At 35.7% G+C, this 13,891-nt stretch overlaps 1 protein-coding gene across 14 annotated transcripts in view; it reads right to left on the reverse strand.

The window, feature by feature from the left end:
• Positions 1 to 822: 822 nt before the first annotated feature.
• Positions 823 to 13,891, reverse strand: part of JAK2 (Janus kinase 2) — an 87,295-nt gene continuing 74,226 nt past the window's right edge. For all 14 annotated transcript variants that reach the window (XM_031606142.2, XM_031606146.2, XM_031606152.2 and 11 more), the window contains 4 exons: positions 10,956 to 11,128; positions 9,342 to 9,459; positions 6,772 to 6,885; positions 823 to 4,947 (listed from right to left, as the gene is read on the reverse strand). In XM_031606142.2, the coding sequence (XP_031462002.1) occupies positions 4,840 to 4,947; positions 6,772 to 6,885; positions 9,342 to 9,459; positions 10,956 to 11,128 (513 nt within the window). In that variant the 3' untranslated portion in view covers positions 823 to 4,839. The remainder of the gene's footprint in view (positions 4,948 to 6,771; positions 6,886 to 9,341; positions 9,460 to 10,955; positions 11,129 to 13,891) is intronic.

The raw sequence follows: 13,891 nt of genomic DNA on the forward strand, positions 1-13,891 counted from the left end.
GGACAAGGCCACAACAGCAAGCACCAAAGTGCCTGGTTTTCCTCTCTTCCCCCTCACCCTTTTTTTTTTTTTTTTTTTAAATCCTGACTCAGAGTCAGCGTCACCTCAAAGGTAGCTCAAACACTTCACTGGATAAGACACCTGTATGTGTTGGAAGCGGTAACTGAACTAGGTAATTATATCCACCACAGTATACTATCTTATATCTGACTGTGTACTTATATATATATTTTGTGTTTTGCTATTGCACTTCTCAAAATGCAAAACAAAACAAAATCAACACAAATCAACTAAACAAAAAACCCCACTCCCCTCCCCCCTAAAATAAATTAAAAAATCCATTTGCATCAATTCTGTTCAAAGTGGCGATAATCTTTATATATTTAAGAAAATAAAAATTAGAGGAAATCCTATGATAAAGTAACAAAAAAATCACATGTTCATTTCTGTTTTTGCACCCAGGTTTGCTTGCATTAGGAATTGCAAAGAACTGCACTCTAGTTAACAGGCAGTCTGTCAGAGCCTCTCTGTAAATACTGACAGTAAAGGGAAGTGCTTCTTCATTCCCAAATGACCAACTTCATATTAAGCTAGTGAAGTCAATCTTAACTTCAGGGAGCACCCAAAGTCAGCCTTTATTTTGGGATAAAAGAGTTCCTTAGAAAAAGGGAAAACACTACATATAGCTACCCCAGGAAGGTCACAAAGTTGTATACACTGCAGTTCACCTTAAAACAGAGCAGTCTTCTTCACCAGCAACTTCAACACCAAAAAATACTTCTAGGCATTGCATAAAAGAAAACTTTGGCAGGCACGTGCCATTCATTGTGTTCAGTTATTTTATTTTTTACTAACCAAACTCAAAAGAAATGCACAGATAAGTTTCAGTTATTAATACATAGTTTTCTAGAAAATATCCCCCTTCATGTTCTCTCCAACAAGCCATGTATCCAAATATTTGCAGTCCAACTACAAGTAACATGAGTTTTCTTCTCCATTCCCCCAAAGGGACTTTTTCTACTTTAATATAAAGTATTGTAAACCTCTTATTTAAAAAGCAAGATTCAGGAAAAAAAAACTTAAACACTTTTTAAGATTGCTGTCCGGCACTGAACAATTTTAAGCAGTTTCTTTTGGTATGGTCATTCTTGCATTTTTCACTCAGGATTAGGTCTCTAAGAATTTTAGATTTAAGGCAGACAACACACAGTTCAGAAATACATTAGCACATTTGTAATGATATGGCATTTTCAGTAGACATTATCAGTATTTTTGTAAATTGCTGTGCATTTCAGAATGCTTCTTCACTGTTTAACAACAGCCTTTTCCAAAAGTCCTCCTGTAGTTCTGTGTTCCACTCCTGCTCTCAGAGTCTATCCTCCAGCTTTATGCGCTCATACATTCCTGAAAAGTTTGCTTTCTTTACACAAAAGTAACATTTCTTTATACTTCATGCAGTAACATCTTTTCTCAAACATTTCAATACAGTTGGCCATATCTCAAGCAAACACAACAATTAAAGACTTGGTTTCTAAAACTAATACAAATAATTTAACATCTTTTTAATAGTATTGTCTGTATGTAATTATCTCAACAATGGAAGCTTTTAATCAATAATACGACTTGACAAAGTTTGGGCTTCTTTTCTTGAAAATCTGTTCCTCCTCAGGCTTATTACATGACTGTTGCAAGGTTGTGGTGCATGTTTAAAAATGGATTTTGAAGCTTAGGCTATTTATACTGATGGGTAACAAACCAATGTTATATTACATTAGACAATGCTTGTAGACTTTTTTTTTTTTTTTTTTTTTTTTTAAGATACACTGTGCACTTACAGGAAAATCCTTTCACTTAAAACAAGTGCAAAGCGGTAGTTAGTATCTTAATTCTACGTCATAGCAGCAGTCATGTATGCATAAAAACAGCACTTCTACAATAAATCACAGCATTTTGGGTGGCATATTGACTACACTAAAGTGTGACAAATGCAATGCCAACTGAATAAAGTTTCAAAAATAAAAATATGATTCTGTTAATAAAAATACTATATAAAAATATGGCATTCTACAAATCTACAATAGATTTGCTCTTGAAATGCAGTTTTTGTGGGTTTTTGTGTGTTTTTTTTTTTTTAATTTCATTTTATTTTTAAAAAAAGGATACTACACATGGCATTAGCAAATTCAACAAATCATTGCATTTACATCCTTTACAGCTTTTTGAGAAAACCATGATTCTGTCTGCTCCAAGACCTAAACATTGACACTGCAGATGATCACACACATCCCCTGAGTCTTAAGCACTACTTGGTCCTATTCATCCAGTTAAGAATACTTATCCTGGATGATCAAGCCCTTTGCACAGACCGACTTGGTACAATTGATTACATATGCTCCTGACCAACAGCACAAAATTATACTGCAGTGTAAGGATATGGCTTTCTCTAAAAATTATAAAGTACTGAAGTAAAAAGTCCACAAAACTTAAAAAACTATCCTTGCATTCCACACTATATTTAAGCAATCAAACAGACTATGTAATCAATTATACGGTAGTAGAACAAGCAAGACTTTTTATTCACTTGAAAAAATAGCAGACTGGAAGATCTCTTCATTGCATTACACAAACTTCCCTGAGATTTTTACATAAATTATGTTTAGTCTACTATATATTGGAAACTAGTTAGCTATCAATTGCCACACACTGCAAATTTTACATGGTTCCTGCATACATTACCCCCAGCTAAAATGCTGCTTCGATGCTTTAAAGCTTTATCTTCTTTTGCTACAAAAAACACGTACACGTAACTGAGTACAAATGCAAAGGTGTTCCTTGCCTGAAACTTCTACATTGTCTTAAAAGCAGCATACAGAAACAGAGAAAACACATATATAGGAGTACTCTAAAGTTCTTTGCAGCTTGTAAACTGCTGGCAAAAATCAGTTTGACGGTTCTGTGAAAGAGTTTCATAGGAAGAAAACCCAACAAAATTTTTATTAAATGCAAGGGGCAGAAAGAGGGCTGATGCTACCATCCCTACTTAGCAATCTCCCATATTATAAAATCACAATTTTGAATGAGCAATTGTGGGAAAGAAAGATCACAGTGGTACAAAACATTGCTATACTGGCACTATGTTACACTGAGCAAGAAATTCCTACTTTTTAATTATAGTCACTTAAGCTTCTGAGTAAATAGATGTAATTAATCATGAATTTAATGAGGCCTCACAACAAAGTATTCCTTCTATTCCACAAATTCACTGCCACAAATTTCAAAAACGAACATTTCACTTTAAATACATGTATGGATTTTAAGGGTTTGTGAGCTTTTGTAGCCTTAATTGAACCTCAGCAAAAGTTCAAGAACAACAAGCATTGTACTTTACAAACAACATCTAAGAATATGTAAAAATAACCAGATCATTTGAATTTAAATAAACAAAAACCTGAAACCTTCTCTGCTTTAAGATACAAGATTATTCTCAAGTTTCATGCTTGGAGGCAAAACCTATTAGTTGCCTTGTCCACAAATTTGTTAGATTTGCTTCAGAAGTGGAATTACACATAGTAATCTGTTCAGGTAACTTCGACCTCCTTCCAGTTCTCATTAACTAGGATCATGTTCTTGCCTTTAGCTAAATGTGAAGCAACTGCACTTATACTTTCCTCCTTCCAAATGGTCACAGGCTAGGTCTTAAAACAGGAAAAAAAAAAAAAGATTTTTAAAATGAATTGGCCCAAAGTCAACTCAATGACTTTGAGTAGTGACTGACCACATCATACACTGAGCAATAAACCTTCTTTTTAGCGTACTGGAAGGAACATACAAGATCATGATCATAACAAAGCAAGGAATTGAAGGGCATTTTCTATATTTTTAATTCTGTTTTTAGGAAGTTTCCAATTTACAGGTACACTGAGGACAGCATAAAAAATACAAAGCTGGAAAGAGTAAAAGAGCAACATTCAGAAGCAGTACGTTTGGCTTTTTCATATTCAGAAACAATCTGAGGACAGTCTTATACAAAGTGTCTTCAGTTCTACTTGCTATCACTGTATCCTCAAACATGTAAAGGGAATCTAATGCTTACAGGAAAAGAATATGAAAAAAAAAATTAAGTTTTTTTTTCCATTTTAAATTACAATTCTCACACAGGTGAGTTATCTGACTGTCCAAATTACAAACGATTCACTTCCTTTTTCTTCCCCTAGAAATACTTACAGTATATCACATAGCCTATGTTTCTTTGCATATACTGCTGACTGATCATTGATTCAAACAGGCACATTAAAAGTTGTGGATTACATAACCAATTCCATTTTGATATACAGAGAAGCCACTTCTGCAGCAACAGTGAAAAGTTACAAAAGCACATTAACAAAACAAAGCCCTTGTGCAACACAAAAAAACATGGTGTGCAGTCACTCACTATATATTCACAGTGGAAAGACTACATGTCTTTTCTATGTATCTCCATTTCAACAGGGAAATAGTCTTATCATTTCTTAATCTCACCATATTTTGTCACCTCTTTTTTGCATTGCCAAATAAGGCAAATAATGGTGTTGTAGACCGACCGTATATTATATTATTCAATTTAGAAAAATAATTTCTTTCCGAATTGAGAATTTCAACATGTTCTCATAGTAACAAATATATCCTGATCAAGAAAACCAGCAGGATTCCTCAAGTTTGCAGATTCATAAGATACTTGCCATGCAGATTTTACTCCTAGCAAAGATGCACATGTGCAAATATGTCAATTATACATACACAGCAAACCAAGTACGTTTTGTTCTGCATCCTAATATATGCTCTTAAGCAGGGACAGTTTCCTCATCCACCCATGTTGTCCCTTATTTGATCCACTCGCTGAGCAAGATCCCTAAAGGTGGGCCGCTGAGTAACATTATTGTTCCAACATTCTTTCATGATAGCATAAATCTGGGGGAAAAACAAAGAAAATAAATATTATGTAAATAGATAGTACAGATAGTTAGTTAAGTGCAAAGACTATCCAACTTAACTGCATTCTTCCACGCAACAGTGACACAATAGTATAGCAAGATTTTAGTAATAGTCATCAATCTCCTTGCTTAAGGACAGCAAAAGGCCTTTATGGAGATTTTCTCTCTTCTAGTTATTATAGAAATTGACTGATTTAATTTTCAAAGTTTGTAAGATGACACAAAAGCAAACTGAACCCAATAATATTAAAAACAGATCAAAAATTGTTTTTTGAAAATACGTGTATTCTGAAAGACATTTAGCCACGCTTCTCTTTCTCCAAACATGCACCTGGTATCTGATTACAGAACAATAGTCCTACAACATTCTCTTCATTTGTATTCTTTTCACTAATTTAACCCAGATTGTAAACAGATTCTCATTCTTCCAAAAATTTCTGCTTAACAACTATATGAAAATCTCGAGACAAAAGTAGCTTTCAATTCTCCACTTTTCAGCAAATCTGAAATTCTCACATTGACCTGAGTCTAAAGCAGCCTGTAAGCTATGAACATCTAGAAGGTTTCAAGATCTGTGGCCTTTTAGGATCAAAATGGGATGATCATAGTTTCTAACAAAAGAGAGGCATTGCCATCTTGCTTTGTTAGCTGAAGTCAGACAACAGAACTTAATGTTTCAATAAAACAGATGTAGTACTATCATATTCATAGGACATCCAGATTATCTATGAAATCTTCAAACCTTCGTGATTCAACAACTGTTGTACTCATAAGCATATGTGCAATGGTTTCCCTGCCCCATCTGTATCATTCGTTCTCTTCTCTGCTAGATCTCTCCACCTTGGTCTCTCCTATCTGCAGTTTTGTAGGAATTATTTCAGCAATTATTGCCAAGTGTGTCTGATAAAGAGATATCTATCCAGACTAGAAGTTACAGGAAAAAAAAAAAATAGTGTATCTATTTTAGTTACATTCCTTCCTTACTGACTTACCCAGCCCTATCAATTTGACTCAAGTTGAAGTGCACCCTCCTCAAAAGAATAGTGAAGTAAAAGGCTTAGAAATAGTAAGGGAATATTTTTAAAACACCTGGAGTATTAGCAAATTAAACAACTTGGATTAACATACTCTCAAGATTGTTTTGGAGGCATATACCAGATCAAGCATGAATACAAATCCAAAGGCCATGAACAGATAAAATCCAATTCATATACTTCACTGCATGCACAACCTGCATGTAGCACCTGTCCAAGAATGCTTGATGATTAATAATACACATGATAAACATATGTAAGTATTTCTATGTTTGAGGAAGGAAGAGCAAGAGAGGGAAATAATAAAGCGTTTTTTAAGTCTCAGAATTAAATATGATTAATTGAACCCTAGGTAGATACTAAAGTTTCTCTCCTAAACATCAGAAAATTTACAATACAGTTTTGAGCAAGAAAGTTTATGAGTCTTTTATGAAACAAATTCCATACACTAAATTTCACTGTCTTATTAAATTTACATTTTTTAAACAGAAGCCCCAGTGCTCCAGTGTAATAGTCATAATAGTCCTATTTCACATATTCAGAAAGACTACATTATAGGCTCTTGAGCAAGTATAATCTAAAGTATCATAAAACCAAATGTGATTATACCATCATATAACTGATAAAATAACAGCACAACAATTCAGGCTGTATAAATTCTTCCATAATCCACAAAGAAGGAAACATGAGGTTTGCATTTACTATATAGTCACGCTTACTGTGCACCTTTAAGACTACAGTAATATATTACTATAATAATACTTCACCTCATCAGGACATCCATCTGGTCTTGGAAGTCGTCCATTGTTCTTCAAAAGCTCTATCAAATGAAATACAATCATCTGCCCTTGTTTATCATTACCAATCATGCGCATGAATTCCTGAAATAGAAGGCCAGGTATCATAAAAAAGATTTGAAAGGGAAAAAAATATGCTGTAAAATCATTACCCTCTTTACTCTTTATAAGACAAATCTCAGAAATTCTATGAATAGCATATTAAATAGCAAAGATAAAATTATAAATGACAATTTCTGATAATATATCAACAATCACCATTCATTCTTGGGGGAGCAAGGGGGAACTAGGATTATAGATATATGATTTAAAATCTTGTTTTATGTTATGAACCATAATCTGATGATTATCCAGTTTTAAAAGATCAAATCTTACTGCTAATTCTAAAGAGATCCCTGAAATGTTAAAATTTGGATGCTTTGAAAAACACCTGTCAAGCAAAAAGCAAATAATAGCATTACAAAATGTTATATATATATATATATATGTTGTTATATATAATAACATTATGAAATGCATAAGAAAGATGAACTGGATTAATCAACAATTAGAGGCTAGAAACGATAGCATAATTAAACTCAGTTAAAAATAAGCAAATAAATAAGTCTTGCTAGCCAAAAATCAACATAACCCTGAAAGTAGACATAAAAAATTCTCTCAGATTGCCAGTGATCTAAAGTAAATGAGGAAATGTTATTAATGGAAAATAATTTCTAAGCATAACGTAAAGGGATTGTTTTTCTTCCAGTGCTACATAAATGTCTTTAATGGTGATAATACGAAGATGTGAAATAACTGCTTGTAGAATGTGCAAATGCCAAAGTCAGTGATACAGGTAACAGTTACAATGATGATGACATGCTGCTTTGTCAAATTGATAAAAATAAATTTTTCTTGATACATACCAAGAGAGCAGCCTGGCTCTGATCATGAAATCATGAATACACAAAATGCTTATTTACTCAAAGTATATTCCATGACATACTATATTACTTTCCATTTCATAGTCCTTTTGAAAAACTCCACATATCTGCATTGTTTGGTGTCAGACAAGGAAAGCTGTCCCTGCTTTGAGAATTTTTTTCTCCACTGCATGCGTCAGTACAGATTAGGGTTTGAGCTGCTGGAAAGGAGCTCTGCAAAGAAGGACCTGGGTATTCTGGTGGATGGCAGGCTGCCCACGAGTCAAGAGAGTGCAGCCAAGAAGGCCAATGGTATCCTGGCATGCATTAAAGAGTATAGTCAGCAGGTCAAGGAGGGCAAACCCCCTACTCCTAGTCTGCCCTAAACCTGAAGTACTGTTCCAGTTCTGGGCTCCTCAGTTCAAGAGGGATGGGGAACTTTTAGACAGAGTGTAGTCGAGAGCCACAAAGATTATTAGGGGCTGGAAGCATCTCTCTTATGAGGAAAGGCTGAGAGATCTGGGACTGTAAGGCTGAAGAATAGAAGACTGAGGGGGAATCTTGTCAATGCTTGTAAATATTTAATAGGAGGCAGTTAAGTGGGTGGGGCCAGGCTCTTTTCACTGGTGCCCAGTGACAGGACAAGGAACACAAACGGCAACCCAGGAAGTTCTAACTGAACATGAGAAACAACTACTAAGAGAGTGACAGAACAGGCTGCCTGGAGAGGTTGTGGAGTCTCCTTCTCCAGAAGAAGTGAAAACCGACCAGGATTCTTGCCTGTGTAATCTACTCTGGTGAATGTGCTTTAGCAAGCGGTAGCAACTAGGTGATCACCAGATCGATCCTATGATTCTGTGGTTCTGTGATTCCTTGAAAGGTTTTAAGATTGCATAAAATTACTAAGTTTTACTGATTTTGATGTAGAGGTCTGTCAAATATATTTTGCCTACAATTTTTGTTTACCTCTCAGAACTACATTTGCCAGGACTGAGACACTGGTGGACAGTGAAGACAGCTCTAGTAAACATTCAAGTTACTTCTCTGTAATGCCTGCAGGGCAATTGTAGGTAAAAGTAACATTATGAACTTCATTTCCAACTGGAGAGCTGTTCTGCAGTAAACAAGTAGTACTTTCCTTCATTTAGTGTGTGTCTTTAAAGACACTTGTGCATGAAAAGAAAAACTCCCTTTCCTTTCTGAGCTTCGGTTAATTAGCTTGGGTTTTGCTAAGATGACAAAGTAACTTTAAGAATTACCTCACTTAAACCAACTTAAGGTTGAAGTATTTGCTTGGCTGGGCCTTAGATTTGGGGTAGTATTAAAAATACTTGTAATATTAGAATGGAACAGCTTCATCTGGGATCTCTCTATAAAGAATGAGAAAGATAAGTCTCTAATTAGATATTTTCAAATCTTTTCTGAACAGACTATTTTCCAGATAGCCTTTGCTTTTTACACCTAGATGCTAATGCTTCTCAGCATGCAACATTTGGATGTTGTCTCAAACACGAAAATAGGCTCCAGAAAAGGCTCAGTAAATATCAACCTATCTAAATACAGAAAAAAATCCATACACTTATTTTTTTTTTTAATAAACAAATAAAAATCTCTGGGAAAAAATAATCAAGTACTTACAGCTGGTGGACTTTTGCTCTTTTCAATGTAAGTGAAGAGTTCATACAAGACCACACCAAAACTCCATACATCTGAAGCCACAGAAAATTTGCTTTCTGTCAGAGACTCTGGAGCATACCTGCAACACATGGTAAAATAATATAATTCTGCATCACTTGCATCTTTCCAGTCTTTAAGATATTTCTTTGAATAGGACTCTTTTTTTCACGAGTAAAGTACCTTTTGTTCATAGGCACTACCTTCACTAGTAAAAGTGAACAAGTATTCTGATAATAGTAGTTAACTGGTACGTAAGAACTGATATTTTTCCTGCATCTAGTGAGGGTAAACAAGATTTTGACATGGTAAGGACTGGAAATAAATACAGTTATAACTAATAAGTATATTTCCACCACTTTCAGTAAGCTTTGAATTGTGCCCCATGCATTTGTGGGCTTAATTTTTTCAGATCAATAACATCTACTGTTGACACCATTTTATATTATTTTATTTATCCCTTAAGTACTATATTTTAAGGTCACCTATGGCAGCTATATACACTAAAATCACAAGTATGAAGTGGCATTTTGAATACACAGAAGTACCTACTCCAAATGCAGCTGTATCAGGTTTACCTGACAAGTTTTTGGTAGCAAGAGACTGCAGGGGTGCCTCTGTGAGCAGAGCCCAGCAGCTGCCCCATGGCAGATCAGAGCCAACTCCAGCTGCTCCAGCAAGAACCTGCCACTGCTAGAGCTGAGCTATGAGCAATGCTGAATGTTACTGGAAAAACTGCTGCACAACAGCAGCTGGGTGAGGGGAATGAAAAAAGTGTGAGAGAAGCAGCCCTGCAGAACCCAAAGTGCAGAAGGATGACAGGTGCTCCAGATGGGGAAATTCCAGGCAGCTCAGGATCAGCCCATGGTGGAGTAGGCTGTCCCCCTGCAGCCCATGAACACCATACAGAGCAGATATCCACATGCACCTAACAGAAGAGCCGAAGGTGTAGCAGTGTATGTGACTAAAGAAGGCTGAAGCCCATGAAAAGCCCCTGAAGCAGCCCCAGGCCATTGCTGCAGCGCAAGGAGCCTATGGTGGGGCAGGAGGGCTTGGGGAGCTGCCACCTGGGGGGACCTGAGCTAGAGCAGCCCACTCCTCCAGGATGTGCCCCACCTTAACATTCAATCTAATACTTTATCCTTGCTAACTTGTCTGTGTGATTTAACTCCACTTGGCCAACAGATGGTTCACCCAACAGATCTCAGCTAGAAGATATGTATTTCTGTTTAAGGATCCAAAACTTACAGAAACCCACTAGTCAGTAAGCTTTCTAGATTTCTTTCATCTCTGAATACATTCCCTGAGGCAGTATTTAATTTGTTAACTACAATTTTTTCAGGATTTTTTTTTTTTTTTTTTTTGGGGGGGGGGGGGTAGAAAGGGGGAAGAGGGAAATATGCATGAAGTTAAGAATTCTCAATGTTGTTCTGTATGTTCTGTATGCATGTGACTTTCACAGTGCTTTAAAAACAGATTTGGAAATTGCATATCATAATTCCACAATATGTAAAACAGTTGTCTGAAACCACAAAGCTGAAAACATGTCATGATTTCATATACTGAGAGAAGACTTACCAAAATATAGGGCTTTCACCAGGTTCTTTCACTTTGTAGTACTCCTTATCTTGTGGCAAGACTTTAGTCAATCCAAAATCTCCAATTTTAACTCTGTTCTCATTCTCCACTAAGATATTTCTTGTTGCTAAATCCCGGTGAACGTATCTTTTTGTACCCAGATACTCCATGCCCTAAGCATAAGGTTCACAAACACAACAGAAAAGAAAATTATTTTTAAATGGTAGCACTATCTTTAAAGGGATGAATCAAGCTCAAAGTTAAAATCAAAGAGAATGTATCAAAATCAGTGTAGTTGAATATTTGCTTTCTCTATTAAGTGAATCTTTCCAAATTCAGGACTCAACTAAAGGCAGCTAGATAACGAACCTTTCTCAGCCAAGTGTTTTATGGTTATGTAGCTAGATGGCTGTTACAGCTCCTTTCCATACCCAAGTGCAGTTTGCCAGTACTTGGCAAAAATAAACGAAGTCTGGGCTAAGCTACATGATGCAGGGCAGATAAGAAGTCCTTTCATTAGCTGTTTGAATTAACCTTCTTTCCAGACATTTTTCACATCTGCTTTCCTAATTTCATTATAAAACTTTATCTTACAAGTCCTTGAACGTGACAGCTATTCTCTGGCTATATTCATATTTGTAAATCTTCTTTCTCCTTTTTATTGACCATTATCCTCCATCACAGCTCTTCTTTTACTGTATCTTGCATAATGGCAACCCATGGAAATGATAATCTGTAGTTGTCATATTTTGCTGCTGTTGCTGATCCTTCTTACCAGTACATTCTGTTTTTGCAATTAATTGAATGCAGAAGTCAGTGTGTGAAGAGACAATCAAGCTAAGGTATTACAGCATTAAAAAAAATTCTTGCTTACACAGCAATAAATGGTAAACAGAAACTGACAATGTGGTACTAAGAGATTCTTGATTCTCATACACGGAAGGAAACACGAAGCAGACCATCAGTTTCACAGTTTCATAAAGAAACATGGCTACACAATGGAAAAAGCAATAAATAATGTTCTAGAATGCTAAATTCAAACATTTGGGGCATCAACATTATATTTTTAATGCCAAAAGATTGGTCTTTTCCCTTTTTAAGTGAGAAACCTCTGAAAAAGTGTAACTTGGAAGTCTATTTCCTCTCAGACTCATTCTACCTCTCTGTACCATTAGGTGGCAACACTGTATATTAAGAACATCCCACTTCAAAACTGTTTAAAACTGACATGTTCCCCATTTCTTAAGTTACCATTTGCTATCCTGAAAAATAGTAGTATTAAATACTGTACCGAAAATAGTCCTTAAGTTTCTCTGCTACTAGTGACTTTCCTATTACAATAGCCGTTTTCCAGCCTCAGAGATATATTTACTTGAAATCATGCAAATTTTGAGTGGAAATCGTAATCCTCTGACATTACACTAACAATGAGGTCAAGTTCAATGACACTGTTCAAATGTTTTCACCTTTACTATTCAAATGCTAGTTGTGGGGCCCTCCAGCAAGGATAAATGAAATACTTTAAGCATTATGAGGTGGAAAAACAAAATTATTCCCATCCTCTTACCAGCAAGAATTAAGAAAATGTAGTGTCAAAAGAGGAAAAAAAGAACAGCGTCAAAATCAGAGAAGTGTTGGGAATCTCATTTTGTTATTTGCTGAGCTTTTTCTTCTTTCTTTTTTAAAATTTGACTATAGAATTCTATTGCTTGCCACCAGAAGAGCAGAACTAGTGACACGAGCTACATCACATTATAGCTGCAATGATTTGCATCTACAGAAATGTCACAATTAACAAATGCCATCTCTGAAAACACTGCCTTTCACAGTATGAGAAACACAAGTCAGGACATTAATCCCAATTCTCAGTAAGGAACCAAATACACTGCAACCAAGCACACTTATCTTAACATTTTAGTATGGTAATGTCTTCATTTCTCTCACACATACTTGAAATAAGAAGAAGGCTGAAGCTGAAAAAGACTTTCAGCTAAAAAACTAACAAGAAAAACAAACAAATGAACAAAACAAAGTAACAGAAATGCACATGAGGCAGAAGAGACTTCAGATGCTAAAGAACAAATCATGAGAGAAACAGAAAAGGAAAGGAGAAGAGCTAAAAGTATTTCGATCTTATTTTAGTAATATTATGTACTCATTTTTAATGCGTAGTAATAAATCATAACTGAGTGCTTTTGTCAGATTTAAGTAGTCTGCTTTGAAAACCCTTATCTTAAAACAGGATTCCATACTAAGCATAGACTCACTAGCTCTTTGAGATTTTATCCAGAGGGAAATAAAGCATTAGCTCCGATGAGGAAAAAATCAAGCTGTTCTGAAGCAAAATAATACAATAGAAATACTTAGTGCAATCAAAATAACCTCTGCTTTACAGGTAGCACAGTAACATTAAGGCAAAGCAAAATACACACATTAATACTTAGTCTTTGCTTCTCTTAGAAGTCAACAAGAGATACTTCTTTCTATATGTTCTACACATGTCTTTCTAGTACTTATACAGAGCTTGTAAGCAGGAGGAAAATCATCTTTTCAAGTAGATAGTGGTAGGACACAGGAGAACAGTTTTGAACAAAAAGAGGAGAGATTTAGATTAGATGCTAGGGAAATTTTTCACTGAGAGGGTAGTGAAGTGTTGGCAGTCTCTCCAGAAAAGCTGTGGATGCCCCAACCCTAGAAGTGTTCCAAGGCCAGGATGGATGGGGTCCTGGGCAGCCTGCTATAGTTGCTTGATTCAGTGGTTGGCAACCCTGCAGGGTGGTTGGAACAAGATCATCTTTAAGGTCCCTTCCAACTAAAGTAATTCTATATTCTATGTCGACTTCCCACATTCTGATAGTGTTTGTCTATGATTACATGAAAGCACAAATCTTCCCAATAATGATTTGCAAAATGCAAATTCTAGCTTCCTTCCTTCT

The sequence above is a fragment of the Phasianus colchicus genome, chromosome Z (assembly GCF_987193195.1).
Source record: "Phasianus colchicus chromosome Z, bPhaCol1.hap1.1, whole genome shotgun sequence".
In the NCBI taxonomy this organism is placed as follows: Eukaryota; Metazoa; Chordata; class Aves; order Galliformes; family Phasianidae; genus Phasianus; species Phasianus colchicus.